This window comes from Squalius cephalus (assembly GCF_949319135.1).
Source record: "Squalius cephalus genome assembly, chromosome: 15".
Lineage (NCBI taxonomy): Eukaryota > Metazoa > Chordata > Actinopteri > Cypriniformes > Leuciscidae > Squalius > Squalius cephalus.
In genome coordinates this window covers 21,187,337-21,202,882 of record NC_137136.1, presented here as the reverse complement: position 1 = coordinate 21,202,882, position 15,546 = coordinate 21,187,337, and the positions used below count along the sequence as shown (strand labels likewise).

The following is a 15,546-nucleotide window of genomic DNA, read 5'->3' as shown; positions in this document are numbered from 1 at the left end:
ACATCCAACAACCGAACATTTTAACTTATCCTCTCGTAAATTCTGCATCTTTTAGCTTGGACTACAAAATTGCAGCGAGAAATAAAAATGGCGGATTGCTCGAAGTGTTGGGCTGGAAGTCAATGTCCTTATTTGGCAGTTCCGCTGCAAATACTGTGACTTAATAGTTCACAAAACGTCATAGATAACAGAAAAATCGGAACAGGTTGAAAAATAAGGCCAAAACTGAATATAAAGATATCAACAAAGCACCTGAAGAGAATAATTTCAACTTTTCTGTACTTCTAAACACTCCAAATATACAACAAAATGCATTTAAGGGCTAAAAAAGTGGATTTAGCATGATATGTCCCCTTTAAAATATTTCATTGCGTCTTGTGATTGTGAGGAACAGACCCAAATTCAAGCCTTTATTCAGTGATCTTCATCTCTATTCTCAGCAGCGACGGTAAAAGTCAAATTTCGCACCCATTATAAATGTAAAAATTGCTGCTTCAAGAAGCTTTATGACACTTTTTACGGCAGTGGTATCACAGATTGCTCATTGGCTCTCGCTTGCTTCGTCACAGATTGTGACATGCCGTGTTTTGGGTGATGTGCGTATGAATGAGAAATGAGTCAGCCATTAATAGCTTAAATTCTGCTCATACAAAACTATTATATACCGGCCGTTAGAGAGGATGTGACTGCAACACATCATCATTTGGACATTTTTGCAAAAACAAAAATGTAAGTTCTGTACCTGTAAATGCTACATATTAATTAACTACGTATTAGCAATGAGACCAGGCTGGAATGTCACACAAAATCATTTGTAATTGTACAAAAAATAAATGTCAACATCATACAGTATAGTTTGAAACAAGTTACAAAAGTTGCTTACTCTTGGTCCTGGAGGTCCATCTCGGCCTGGTCCTCCACTGGCACCTGGTACACCCTTAAAGTAAACAAACAAGACATCTTAATCAATGACGGAAATAGATGTTCACAAAATGTTTGGCCCTGTTGTTTCACGTGGCCGTCACCATACGCAGAATGTCTTCCATTCTCACCGGCTACAGTATTGACATTATCTAAGTGCTCAATCTCAGAGTTGAGGAGGTAATCGAAAGTGAGGACAGTTTGTGTGGTCTGAGTCATTGTGATTTGAAGAGCTGCTCTGATATGATATCTTAGATAAACATAACAAACTGTCCTTGAAGATCTGAGTTGGTAACCAAAAGACTGTGGGCTCTTGTGGAACACAATAGAAGATATTTTGAAAAAAATGTTTGTCTAAAATCAATGAGGTCCAGCGTTGTTTTGGACCCCATTGACGTTAATTGGACAGACAAAAACATGAAAGAATAAAAAAATAGGAAAGATTCTTCAAAATACCTTCTTTTGTGGTCCACAGATGAAATAAAGTCATACAGGTTTATAATGACATGAGGGTGAACTATCATTTAAATCACCAAATCCACAAAAAAAAAAAACAAATCCGCATTATGACACAGTTTGAAATGTCTACCTCAGACGTCACTGCTTCCATCTCACACAGATAAGCATTTTCAATCTATCAGTTGAGCGTTTCTCTGCTTCACTCTGCTTCACTTTTTTAACAATCCCACAATCCCCAGCCGCTCAGCTCATATAGAGTATGAACTGAAAAAGCCTGTTCGTCTCACAGCCTTCCTCTTCATAATGATACAATATTTCATCGCTTCAGCTACAATATTACAAATTCAAGACATTCAACTCAACACCCACCCCATATATCAGCACCACACACTCACTGTCGCAAAGGCTAAACTGGGCTTCGGTTTATCACGAGTGGACTCGTAATTCTGAAACTGTGTGTGAGGGCATTCCTAACAGTATTTTATACTGGGCTCTCAGTGCCAGCGGCAGAGACAGACTGAGGAGAAGATGCGGCGCATGATATGGAGGACTGGAAACCAGCAGCCAATAAATATAATTCACAGGCTGACAGGGTAGATTAGCCCTGAGTGAGAACGCAGCGTCTCTTCTGCAGTACGGCAAAGACCACTTCCTCCTCACTGCCAACATAACTCTGAAAGAACTCAATACCTGGTGCTAATGGAAGCGAGGGTGTGGATGGCCCCTCTGCTTAAAGGAGGATATCCATCTCAAGCCAAGAGTGTATTTGTACTTTGACCACTGGAAAGGCCAAGATGTTCTTTTCATCACCCTATAGACTAGAGAACTCCAGGGGATTTTTCTTGAGTGGTTGTCATTGGCTTCACATCAAACAGTCATTCCTCAACAAATGGAACTGTCACTGTGAATGTTTTAGAAGCCTTTTGGTGACACTTTCAGCAGAAAACTAAACCCCAGCACTTGTCGCAGGAGATGGAGAATTTTAACAAGCTTCTGAAAGAGGCTTTGGAAGCATAAAAGTCTAAAACACCTGCTTGAGGCAAAGATATGAATTCTATCCTGCCTGTCTTTTGAGTTTAGGCATTTTAGACTCTCCCTAAAATTAGATTGTCAATTGACAGTTGTCAAACATGTATGATTAGGCAGTAGCGTGTGGTGGATTGGAATGAGTAGGTAGAGTCGCTTGTCTGGGTTTGGGTTGGGGATATGCACGAGTACTCAAGTTATTTTTTAATTAAAATATTTTCATTATCTCAATGATGGACATGCCTGCCCCCCACACACCCTCGAGTATTCAAGTACTCGTTTTTGAAAACTATCACTCTTAATGAAAAATTCAACCCTAGTTTGGTTCTTCAATGTACACTACCTTTCAAAAGTTGGTCGGTAGGATTTTATAATGTTTTTAAAAGAAGTTTCTTATATTCACCAAGGCTGCATTTCTGAATTTATTTGATAAAAAAATACAGTAAAATACTGTGAAATATTACACAATAATACCGTTAAATATTTTCAGCATCATTATTACAGTCTTCAGTGTCAGAAATCATTCTAATATGCTGATTTGATGCTCAAGAAATTTTCAATCAGTTGTGTTGTAAAATATTTTTGTGGAAACCGAAAAAAAAAAAAAAAAAAAAAAAATTCAGGATTCTTTGATAAATAGCTCCAAAAGAACCAATTGTTTGAAACAGAAATCTGTTGTAACATTAAAAATGTCTTTACTGTCACATTTGATAAAATTCATGCATGCCAAACTTTTGAACAGTAGTGTAAATTATAAATGAAACCTCTTCAAGTCCCATTTGATGTTTGCACAAATGTTTCCCAGTTAAAGCCACAGGGAACAGCTTTACATTTTGGGACAATCAACAAGAAACCAATACTATAATAATAATAATATTGAAAAACAAACAAAATTCATGAAGTTGCAGGGAATCTGGGGATACACCTTTAAAATTAACCCAGCTGAATTGTTGATTAACTCTTTCCCCGCCATTGACGGAAATTGACGTAATTTATGAGACAACCCTTCCCTGCTATTGACGGAAATTTACGGCTTTCCGTGTTTTCACTGTTATACAGTAGGTGGCACTATGACACATCTTCTAAAAGAGTACTGAAGACATGTAAAGAAGAAGCAGAAACGATCGAAAACATGTTAGCAGATGCAGATGAAAAATAATGCGATCATCAACATTAAACAGCGTTATCGAATGAAATGTCGACCAGGAAATAGTATAGGACTGTGCAATCTTTTGATGGACTTGATCTACTTCATCTGTTTTGATAATTTTTCTGAATCTGATCTGGATGTAGCCTTAAAAAAAAAAAAAAGCTTTTTGCTCAAAATGTTGCTTTTTAAATTAAATTCTTGCTATTAAAAACAGTAACGAGTTAAAACTTGGTTAGTGCTACACAATCCGCTACACAGTTACAGCCAAATTGTCAGTTGAAAACTGATCAAATAATATTTGTTTTATATTCTGAAGATGAGAAATTCCCAAAGTCATTTCTAATAAATCATATATTTCCTCCTGCCGGCTTCAAATGTTTGTAATTATTTCACAGAAGCGTATCTCAGTTCCAACACTTCTTCCTAGCAGACTTCCTGCACTAACAAGCAAGTTTCCATGCTGAGTTCAGGAGAGCTGAGTAATTCATAAAGACACTAGCTGATTCTATTAGGCGGCCAACTGAAGGACATTATCTATATTTGTATGTTCTCTTTTCTGTGAGCCAATTTTCTTAAATTCAAGATAAGCTGCACATACAGACACACACATGCACGACTTATCAGTCATGAGCTACACATAAGCAGACACTCATGGCATAGTGATAATTATAACTCTCTAACAGAGGGGATGGGGTTAGCTAACGAGAGACTGTGTGGGTGTTATAAAGCTGTCGTGAGTGGTGATGAGACATCCGGGCGATATATTTTTTCCGTACCTGAGGACCTGGCAGACCTATTTCACCCTTTTCTCCTTTCTCTCCTGGAGCCCCCTGAAGAGAAAGGAATTGAAAAAGAAAAAAGGCAAAATTAAAATAAAGATGAAACAAACTCTGTGTAACAATCCAAGAAGTCAGAAGAAAAGAAGGACCATGGAAACTTACCGGTGCCCCCTGAATGGATAGTCCATTTGGCCCCTGAGGACCCGGTGGCCCCTGCGGTCCTGAAGGTCCGATCTCACCAGGTGGCCCTTGAGGCCCCTTGAACATAAAGTTTGGACGTTATCTTAAAAAACATAACTTCATTATATAATCATCATGGTTTCATTGCCGGGTTTATTTTCCTCAATATAATTACGTAATGTTTCAGGCCTACCACCAGCCGGGCTGCTGAAACAAAGTGTGAATGCCCTGCAGTCTTCTTCTCCATCAGGAATGCAATAATCAAGGAAGCAAAAGACACTTGTCACAGTCTAGCTTGTGACAAACTTCTTATCGATGGCCATTTAGACCAAGTTTACATAAAACTTTGGAGCGTGAAATATAATGATGCCTGCCCCAGCATGGACTAGAGCATAAAGCATTCTGTGCACGGACACACACATCTGGAGGGGCATTACTGTAAAGGAAACTACAGCTGGACGAAGAGATACAAATAAACAAAGCAAGCTCTTAGAAAAATCTGATCAAGTGAGATTTACTCACTTGCACCATCCAAAAACAACATGGAGGCACATGCATTGTGTGTATTTCCACATTTTGAGATGTTGTCTATTTGGCAAATCATGACAGCTCTGGGTGGCCCTGCATATGGGATACTGTGGAAGCATACTGTATGTGTACTTTACCGTCAAGCCTGGCTCCCCCCGATCTCCTCTTGAACCTCTGATACCAGGACCGCCCTGGGAGTGAGACACACACAATTAGATAAACACAAATTGAAAGAATCTGAATAAACACATTTTTCTAGCTTTGCTTCAAAGCATAGTGAGCTGCCTTGATGCCTACATAGGCAGTGTGCTAACTATTATGGATCCTCATATGGGACTGATTTGGAACGCTACATCACCACAAATGAGACTCAACTAGCAATTGATTTCAACAGAGTTTGATGTTAGCATGTTGCTATGGTAACAGCACAATACTCTAATACAGTGGTTCTCAACCAAGGGACCGGGCTCCAATAGGGGGGCTCAGCAAACTTTCAATTTATTTTCAAATGTTTTATACAATGAAAGTCAGATGTGGCTAAAACAGCATTGGACCCCATTGACTTTCATTGTATGGAGGGGAAAAAGGAAAAAGGGAAAGTACAGTATATTACAAGTTTTAGATGACATGAGGGTGAGTAAATGACAACATAATTGCAATTTATGGGTGAACTACCTGATTAAGATGCCTATCTTTTGGAACTGCCTTCACGCCTATGATTTTTTAAAATGTCCCCTATGTTGGTGTCACATTTGGTGTTCAGGTGTTTCTTGTTTAGTGATTAGTTCATGTGCACATAGCCCTCATGTTCTCATTGTTCTCGTCTCATATTGTTCATGTAATCCGCTGTTTGGTGAGTGTGTTAAGTCAAGTCCAGGTTTATGTTCATGCTTTTTCAAGTCAAGTCAAGTCAAGCCAATTCAAGCTTTGTCAAGTCTTTTGTTTATTTTGTATCTGTTCACATTTTCAACAAACTGCACATGGGTTCAGTTCAACTCGCCTTCAGTGGACTATGTTACAGTAGGCAGTTCCCAGCAAGCAATAGCCGCCATTTCACCGTCTAGGTTAACTATAAACCCGATAATAGTCCAACTATGATGAGTAACCCACTTCTAACCAAAATAACCTTGAATTTGGTTACATGTCGTTTTTGCCAAAATAACTTGCGAGGTGTATAATATTCCATTACGTAAGCAAAGTAAACAGTGATTACAAGGTGTTTGATTTCATTTATTCCCTCATTTCATTTCTTTGTTATCTAATTGATGACTAGTCTATTCTTGGGCTATGGTTTAGACGTCTATAAAATTTTCACTAACAGCCCAAAATTTTGCATTGTTTTACCCTAGACATATGGGCTGTGTTTGGATGGCTATTATACGTCTTTTAAACGCAAACTTGCTTGCTGGGATAAGGTTTTGGTCCACAGCTACTGTCTATTTATTAAATCAAACAAATTGCTTCATCAAAATGTTTTAAACTAAATGTTTTAAAAATTGAATAGTTCAAAATATCAGTGAAATGGAATCTGCCTGTAGTTCAGTAGTTCAGTATCCTTGACCTGGTTCAAACAATATTCCACCTGCTTATGACCCTCATAAACTCTTGCCCTCACTGCTGCAGGCAACCACGAGTAATTTAACCCTGTTTGCACGTCTTCCTTTTCCTGTGTTTACTTTAATTGCATCCCCAATGGCAACGGCTGCAATAAGGTAGTTCTTATCACGGATTTGATTCATGAGCTTGCTCAAAACACACTTAACAAAACCTGCTGGTGACGATGTAAGCCGAGAATACAGCATCAATATTAATTTGAGAGATACATGTGATTTAACAGGACATGTAATCATAGGAAAGGCTTCAGAACACATGACATTAATATTAATATCAAGATGCAGCAATAATATATACAAAACTAAAATGCAATCGTTTTCATTGCAACCACCTCTTGGTCATGGAAATGGGCTTGTATGGTTGAAGGAATCTATAAACGCAGACAGGACAGCAGTGGACTAATCGGTTTTGATAAATCGATCTCTTTGTAATGACTTTCTCAAAAGAGCTGCTGTTTATAAACCATGGCCTTTTCGAGGTCTCAGAAATACATTTTCCCTCAGGGTGCATACGATGCTGCCTTCCAAATGAGCTCATTTATTTGTTCCCGCCATATTGAGTTCTACCTGAAGCACGGGTTGAATTGAGCAATCTAATGCTGGGTCTTTTTCTCAATATCTTACATAGTCTTTCCATTTCATTTTAAATCTCTAATCGCTCTATGCGCCATCTTAACATGTTCTGTGTTTTTCCTTAAAGAGGTGTGGTGTGCTTAAGGCTTAAGGCTAAAAGCGTAAAAGTTTCTGGTTCGATCCCCACAAGGAACAAGCCATGAACCATTACCGTTGTGGGAAGACACTAAACACTGAAATGTTTCTGGAGACTGATCACTGTCATGTAAAAGCCGTTACATAAAACAAAAGCTATAGCAAGTTTGTGAGCTAAAATAGGTCAGCTAGCTTTTATGCTAAAGTGTAGCAAGTTTGTCAGCTAGCTTTTATGCTAGAGTAGTAGAGTGAGTTTGTCAGGTAAAGTATGTCAGCTAGCTTTCATGTTGGAGTGTGAGAGCAAGTTTGTCAACTAGAGTAGCCCTGTCAGCTAGCTTTTATGCTAAAAAAGAAGAGCTAGATTTTAGAGAAATTTTGGGATAGACATTTGTAAGTCGTTTTTTGCACAACTATCTCAGATTTTGATATATTTTCACATGTAACACTAATAGAAAATAGATTGTGTCAATCACTTACAATTTATATTCATAAATGTATTGATTCTAGTTCTATAATATGTAACCCTGGATCACAAAAGCAGTCACATGTCACACGGGTATATTTGTGGCAATAGCCAACAATACATTGTATGGGTCAAAATTATCGATTTTTCTTTTATGCCAAAAATCATTAGGATATTAAGTAAACATCATGTTCCATGAAGATATTTTGTAAATTTCCTACCGTAAATACTGTATAAAACATTTATTTTTGTGAGTGAATGCAGCACAATCACGAACATAAATTTACCAATTTAAAGGCGATTTTCTCAATGTTTCGATTTTTCTGCACCCTCAGATTCCAGATGTTAAAATAGTTGTATCTCGGCCAAATATTGTCCTAACAAACCATACATCAATGGAAAACTTATTTATTCAGCTTTCAGGTGATGTATAAATCTCAATTTAAAAAAAATTGACCCATGTGACTGGTTTTGTGGTCCAGGGTCACGTATAACATTCATTAACATGTCATGTCATTAACAAATCATCATTTTTTTTAAACCAGACAAAGAAATGTTTCTTTTTTGTCTTTTTGGACAAAAAACTAACAAAAAAACTGTCACCTCAGGGGCCCTGGCACCCCTGTACCTCATGTCTAATTGGTTAAACTGATTATGTTACAACTCTACCCAGTACCCACTCAGTGATCTAGTTTAGTACCACTGTTCTAAGGTTGGGTGTAATGGTTTTACCGGTGGTCCAGAGGGTCCAGGTGGTCCTTTGCTGTCCTGAGCACAGGTGCAGGCATGGGGCATGGCAGGACAGTCCTCTTCTACTCTCTGAGGGAAGCACAAACAAAACATGTCGTACAACATTTCAAACACCAGCTTATTTTCTCTCTAGGAATCCAACAGAACTTTATTTATCCAAGTCAACCATGGGTGTCTGTGCAATTCCCACAAGTCATTAATTCGCAAACGCACAAACACAGCAAGTGATCTAAAGATATTGTTCTTCCTATCGAAGAAGGACCAAGTTTATTCGTCTGCTACAAGATTACATAATTGAATTATTTGTAGAGTGGTCATGGATCTTTAAAGTTAGGGACGATTGCCAGAATGGCTGATTTGAGATTACTTAGAGAACATTCTGTCAGAATTATAGAGGGAGACAAAAAGAGACAGGAAAAGAACAAAAAAGTGATATCACTGAGGTATCAAATTTATGACGATACTGATGTCTTTAATACTGGCATACATAAAACCATTAATAATGGTAATTGTATTCTTATAAAAAATAAATAATTAGCTTAGTCATTTGAAGACTAATTTGATTATTAAAAGATTTACTTTAAAGATTTGATCTTCAATGTTATTTAAGTAACATAATGAGTCTTTACTCATTTCCAAGTCAAAACTGAAATAATCAACAACATAGTCGGAACTTAAGATCAGTCAGAATTTGTGGCAATTCAATTTGATAAATATATCTTTTTTTAAATTAAAATTAATAAATTTTTGTAAATGTATCTTTACATCTCCAATAATATATATATATATATATATACCATATATATATATAAACTTTTTGTTGCAGATTTTGGAAGTTGAAGCAGGTGATTTTCACTTAAAATGATAGTTCACCGAAAAATAAAAATTCTGTTCAGTCATCATTTACTCACCCTCATGTTGTTCCAAACCTGTACCAGTTTCTTTCTTCTGTTAAACACATGAGAAGATATTTTAAAGAATTTTGGTAACCAGACAGTTGACAGATAGTCATTGACTTCCATAGTAGGAAAAAAAAAAAATACTATGGTGTCCCGTCAACTGTCAGTTTACAAAAATTCTTTAAAATATCTTCTCATGTGTTCAAAAGTAAAAATCATGAGGGTGAGTAAATTATGTCATTTTTGGGTGAACTATCCCTTTAATAAAATAATGGTTAAACTGTAAAATTTACAGTAATCCCGTCATTCTGAAAACATTGTCACCGTATTTTTTACAGTGAATTTCTGGCAACCACAACTTTTTTAATGTAATTTAACAGATTATTTTTTAACAGTGCCTCAAGATATTGAGGCAAAGAGGATAAATTCCTGAATCTATAGTTGGCCTAGCGGTTCTAATCCACGCTTATTTAAGTCTTCATTTAAATAAGCCAAAATTGTAGTGTCAGAGCATGTTTATCAACAGCAGTAACACTAATTAATGCATTAATAATCAATTCTAAGTGAACCTCAGCGATGGGGATGCTGGTTTTATGTACTTCTGTATATTTAAAATTTCACATCCTCCAGATGTTTCCGGTTAAATATCTGATATTCCTTGGGCTTCACCGCTGACAGAACTGCAGTATTAATGTAAGCTAATTAGAATGTGGCTTGTACAGTTTGCTGATCATATAAAACGGATATATTGATTAATATACCATTTGTTCGCACTTACCAAGCCTGGGAGCTCACAGCACTTATCCCGACTGGCCCATGATGTACTGCAGACTATGTCAAACATCTGGAGCTGAAACTGTGGACAAGATCATACAAACACACACAAACAGAGCATACAGTTATTGATCTGTAATCTCTTACTTAGCAATGAATGCAATATAAATCTTATCAACACAACCATTGTATGAAGTCTAAACAAATTATGGGGCTCACTGTTGCAAATGAATGCAATCTAAATAAGCAGAAACTTCATCCGTTTACTTACAGCCGTGCTTGAGATGTGTCTGGTTATTTGTTTGGGCTGAATGACTGATTCTAATAGTTTTTAAACTTTTACTCCACACAAACTCACATTACAACCCCCACCAGCATAATTACAAAGACAATTAGTCTCATCAGTTGTGCTGGCACCCTCGGAGGAGAATAAAATCAGACGCACTCCTACACAATTACACATAATGATCCACACATTCTTATGGAAAAACCAAAAGGCATAAAGTCTGTATTTACTATCTTGAACTGAGTGCCCCTGCTTTGAATTCCACATCCTAATAATTATACGGGTGAATCTGAGAGGACGTTTGAGCCTTACAGCCTCAAAGTTTCAACCATCTCTAATAATTATTAGACCCCAAACAAAGATTCCTCAGAAACGTTCCCTCACTTGTATACAAAGGTCTTTGTGTCTGTATGAGACAAAAGCTTGTCCTGTTATGGGCGTAAATGGGTGATTATTTTAGGCTTGGGAAAGACTTGTCCTTTAGGATTGAGGATGAATGTGTTTGCTCTTACCGGCGCAGAGTTCTCTCTCCTTCCACGTGAGCGGACCATGCGTCCCAGAACCTCCACTCCATCAATGGTGATGTTACCTGCGGCATTGATGGATTTCTCTCCAACCGTTTTGCAGTCGATCACCACTTTAGCGGCGGTTTTGCTGATGGCCACATGAAGCTAGGCGAGATAAAAAGGAGATATACAGAACGTTTAGCTGAAACTGATAAGACTATAATTATTTAAGCAAAATGGTGAATATAGTAACAGCATAAGGCATTGATGTTGATGATTAAAGAGGGTTTATTTTGGCTTGTAACATTACAGTGACATACATTGTACATTGCTAATCACTATTTATCATTTATCTTGAAACACCATGTTAACATCAAAAAGCTGATCATTAGCAATGCTCTTCAGGAAGAAGAGGGACTTTTAATAATATTTCCAAAATGTCTTCCTTCTTTTCACGATGCATGTCTTTTTGCTGGGAAATCTTTGCTGATTTTGATAAAGTAAAGCAAGAATAACTTTAATATTATTAATGATATTTAAAAAGAATTATTTAGGTAATTAATTAGCAATGACTATTTAATATTTCACACATTTGAGGCATTTATTTTGATATTTATTTGAGGTATATTGAGTTCGATTAACATTTTAATATATTTTACCACATATTTTTACTATCACAAAGCTAAATTAAAAGGTTCATTTATGATTTTATTTTTTTGAATTAACAGAAATTATTAAAAAATTAGAAATGCAATGCAAAATACAAAAAGAAGTGGTGATCAATAAATAACTATAAAACCCTGATGTGACACATAAAAACAAGCAATAATTATTATTTTTTAAATCACCTGCTATGTAGACGATAGTAAATTAGTTCAATTTCAAGGATTTTTCTAACCATTATTTCATATTTCAGGCTTGACAGGGTTAAAGCTATTCCAATTTCACTCTGAGACTTTCTAGTAAATCTTACAGAAACATTTAAGTTTACTAATGCGCACAATGGAAATCAAACTAACCTTGCCATCTCTCCTGTTTTACAATGTGTGCAATTGTTAATTCATACTACACTGCAGTTAGATATCTGTAGAGAACTGTATTTGTGTCCAAAACGACCACAAAAACTAAAACAGAACAAGTTAAAATAGAGTTAGCAAAAGTTCATATTTGTATGTCAGAGTAGATTTCAGCATGAGACAGCACACACCACCTGTTAATGGATTTGGGGTCTAAAACTCAATTTTCTCCAGTTCACTGGATGCAATTGTAAATGCGAGTGTGCTGTCAGACAGGCGGGCTGATAGCAGACTCAGACCAAGCTCATTATTGTGAAGTCTCACATTAACGTCAATTATAAAGCATTATGAAGGGAGGCTGTTTAATACTTAGAAATAAAACTTCTCTATCAGGGTAGAAAAAAACAGGCTGAGACAGATGAAATTTTGTTAAGTCTGTGAGTCTGTTTGTGTTTTGGCAAATATGGATTTTCATACTGAATATCACCTTCCATTTTCTGAGTGGCAGGTGTTTCTGCAATGAAAGCCAATTAGATTCTGCAGCTGCAGCAGTGACATGCCATTTAGACAGGGACGGGTCCATGTGCTCCATGTGTTTAACCTGAGAGTGGTGCTGAGAGTGTTTATGAGCGTTTATGAAAGTGTCTGAGCTGGTCTGGCGGTGGTAATGATGATCTGCTAAGCAGGAGTGGCAAAAGGGAATGAGAGGTCCACATCGCTCCTTTTTCAGCTCAGCCGCTCCCGGTCACATCTGCCTCCTGATCAATTTCAGGATAATTCTGTTTTCAACATGATGAACTGGCCCATTTCAGGCTTCATGACTATCGAAGACAACTGCTCCTGTCCCCCTTTTAAACAAGGAATGATTGGTTCTTAATCCGTATTTTTCCGTATTTACTTGTTTTCCAAGTAAAATATAGAAGCATTGTCACCTGAGAAGCAAAATTACATAAGATCTTAAGAACACTGGCAAATAGTTTTTTATTTATATTTGAAATTATTATTATATGTTTTTAAAAACATAATTTATTTTAATAAAAATTATAAATAATATTTTTAAACCGAGGATGGATGGATGGAATTTTTTTTGTTGGGATTTCCTAGTAAAAATATAGTTAGTAGTACTTTATTGTTCAGCCTTAGCTGAAAATTGGTCTTTGGTCTCGCCATACAATCACAAAACAATTAACAATACACAATACAATTCAAAAGACTTATTGCATTTGGTACAAAAGTTTGTTTATATATTGCTTTGGTCGCTTTTGGTGTTCTGTAGTGATGACGTGATGCCAATAATTCCAAAACATGATTCAAGCGGTGTGTTGTGTCTCTTGCTATAGTCAAAGCTTTTCTCTGAACTGCAATTTGTTATAACTGTGCGACTGATTTTTGCTTAGATCCTATAATTTTTCCTGCTACTCTTGTAATTCTGTCTAATTTTACTTTACTCACAGATGTAACTCATCCAAACAACACACTTATATTATACCCTAAAACACTCTCAATTAAACTTATATAAACTCTTTGCAGAACAACCTGACTTGCAGAAAATTCTTTCAATTTCCTTAGCAAGAATAGCCTTTGATTTGCTTTCTTACAAATAAGATTCACATTATCAGAAAAATTCAATTTACAGTCAATCATGGTTCCCAAATACTTAAGTCTTCACAATTTCAACTGTTTGATCACATAACATTATTTCTGTTACAGGCTCTGAATAATTTAAAATCAACTCTTTTGTTTTACTTACATTTATCAATAAAGAACTTGCTTCACACCATTTTTCTAGATTCAAAACCTGCTCCTCGTACTCAAAATGTACACAGTCTTTCCATAAAAGTGCCATATCATCTGCATATTTGTATAATTTATAATTCTCATGCTGCACTCTTATACCACTTGTATAAACAGAAAACAACAGAGGTGACAGGACACATCCTTGGGGTGCCCCCGTGTTTAAAGACTTTGGCCACATTTACACATAGCCGGGTATTTAGAGAAACTAATATTTTCCCCCCTCCGTTTTCAAAAATAACATCGTGCACACAACATCGTTTTCAAAAAAGTTGTCGTTTACATCAACCCGCATAAATTCCAAGTGGTACTCGATGCAGAGCCAAATGGGAGGAGCTAGAGCTCCAGCTCCTCCCCTCGCTGGAGCTCCAGCTCCTCCCCTCGCTGGATTTAGTGGGAGGGGCCGCGCATGCGCAGGTTAACTTTCTCGCTATCAAAGAGTTACGTCACGATCTTTTCCCGCAGCGTTGCATTCCGGGAAGGCGCCGCCATTTTAGGTGGTAACTCTATCAGTTGCCATGGTTACTTCTACAGTGAGGCCAAGATAAATAGCAAAAGAGAGAGAAAAGATCAGCTTGATATGCGTTTGCATTTTAGCGATATGCCACAGTTTCTTGGGAAGATATGGAGAAGGAAAAAGCTTAAAGAAATGGCCTATCACGTTAATGACGTAGCCTACGACATTGCCAGAATGTACGATCTGTCCGCACACAGCAGGTCCAAAATGCACATCCAATATCAGATTTATTTCCACATATAAATAAACCCCAGGCAAAATTAATCAGTGAGGCCCTATTTTTAAATATATTTTATATAGTCCTATAATGTTTTTATATAATATATTAAAATGTATATTTGTTAATATCTTCATTGCCTAGATATAATTAAAAAAAAACACATCTAACAGAACATAACCTGAGTTGTTCATTTTTTACAATATGTTCTTATTTATTTTTTATTTATTTATTTTTTCATTAACGAAATGTCAATCTTCGTCTTTATAACAGAAGATACAAAAATCTTCAGCCTATTAGGCTACATGTATAACGGATTATCACCTTATAAACAGTCCTTTGTGGAATAAGGCCTAATGCTATATAGAAATAGCATAGCCTATGGTTATAGCATCTTAATTTAAACTTTATTTTGGTATTAGGTTATTAAAATGCTAACTCGTCTATCTAATGTAAAGAGCTGGATACTAGGCTACTTAAATAGGCCTTATGTCATTAAATGTAGGCCATCTACGATAGACTAAATATTTTTAACGTTAGTCATTCATTTAAGCAATGACTAATATCGCACGTTAATCAATCCTGTGTGCAGTTCAAGCATCAAGCACCGGCAAAAGTAGGCTAATGATAATAAATGTGTCTAAAAAAAATAAAGCATTTTCATTATATATTAATAGGCTGTGTACAGTATCATAACACTGAACAACTCAACAGAAATCAGATGATTTAGATTAATTCACAAATAACACACACGTAAATGCGGTGGACAAAAAATAAATAGGGGTGCACTATCTAAGCTTTCACATTGCCTTTTAAGTCTAGTAATTTAGATAATAATAGCAGACGCTTTTGTCCAAAGCAGCTTTAAAAGTGAGGAAAACAACGAAACCGTTATAAAGATAAAATAATACATAGATAAAAAGTTTCAACCGTTTTTAGAAACACACACACACACACACA

General features: G+C 36.4%; 1 protein-coding gene across 5 annotated transcripts in view; it reads right to left on the bottom strand.

Annotated features, from left to right (window-relative positions):
- Nucleotides 1-15,546, bottom strand: part of col14a1a (collagen, type XIV, alpha 1a) — a 139,340-nt gene that overhangs the window by 20,053 nt on the left and 103,741 nt on the right. For 3 of the 5 annotated variants that reach the window (XM_079895467.1, XM_079895471.1, XM_079895468.1), the window contains 8 exons: nucleotides 11,049-11,207; nucleotides 10,255-10,332; nucleotides 8,560-8,646; nucleotides 5,181-5,234; nucleotides 4,709-4,753; nucleotides 4,498-4,593; nucleotides 4,333-4,386; nucleotides 884-937 (listed from right to left, as the gene is read on the bottom strand). In XM_079895467.1, the coding sequence (XP_079751593.1) occupies nucleotides 884-937; nucleotides 4,333-4,386; nucleotides 4,498-4,593; nucleotides 4,709-4,753; nucleotides 5,181-5,234; nucleotides 8,560-8,646; nucleotides 10,255-10,332; nucleotides 11,049-11,207 (627 nt within the window). The remainder of the gene's footprint in view (nucleotides 1-883; nucleotides 938-4,332; nucleotides 4,387-4,497; nucleotides 4,594-4,708; nucleotides 4,754-5,180; nucleotides 5,235-8,559; nucleotides 8,647-10,254; nucleotides 10,333-11,048; nucleotides 11,208-15,546) is intronic. The other 2 variants (XM_079895469.1, XM_079895470.1) reach the window with 1 other exon arrangement.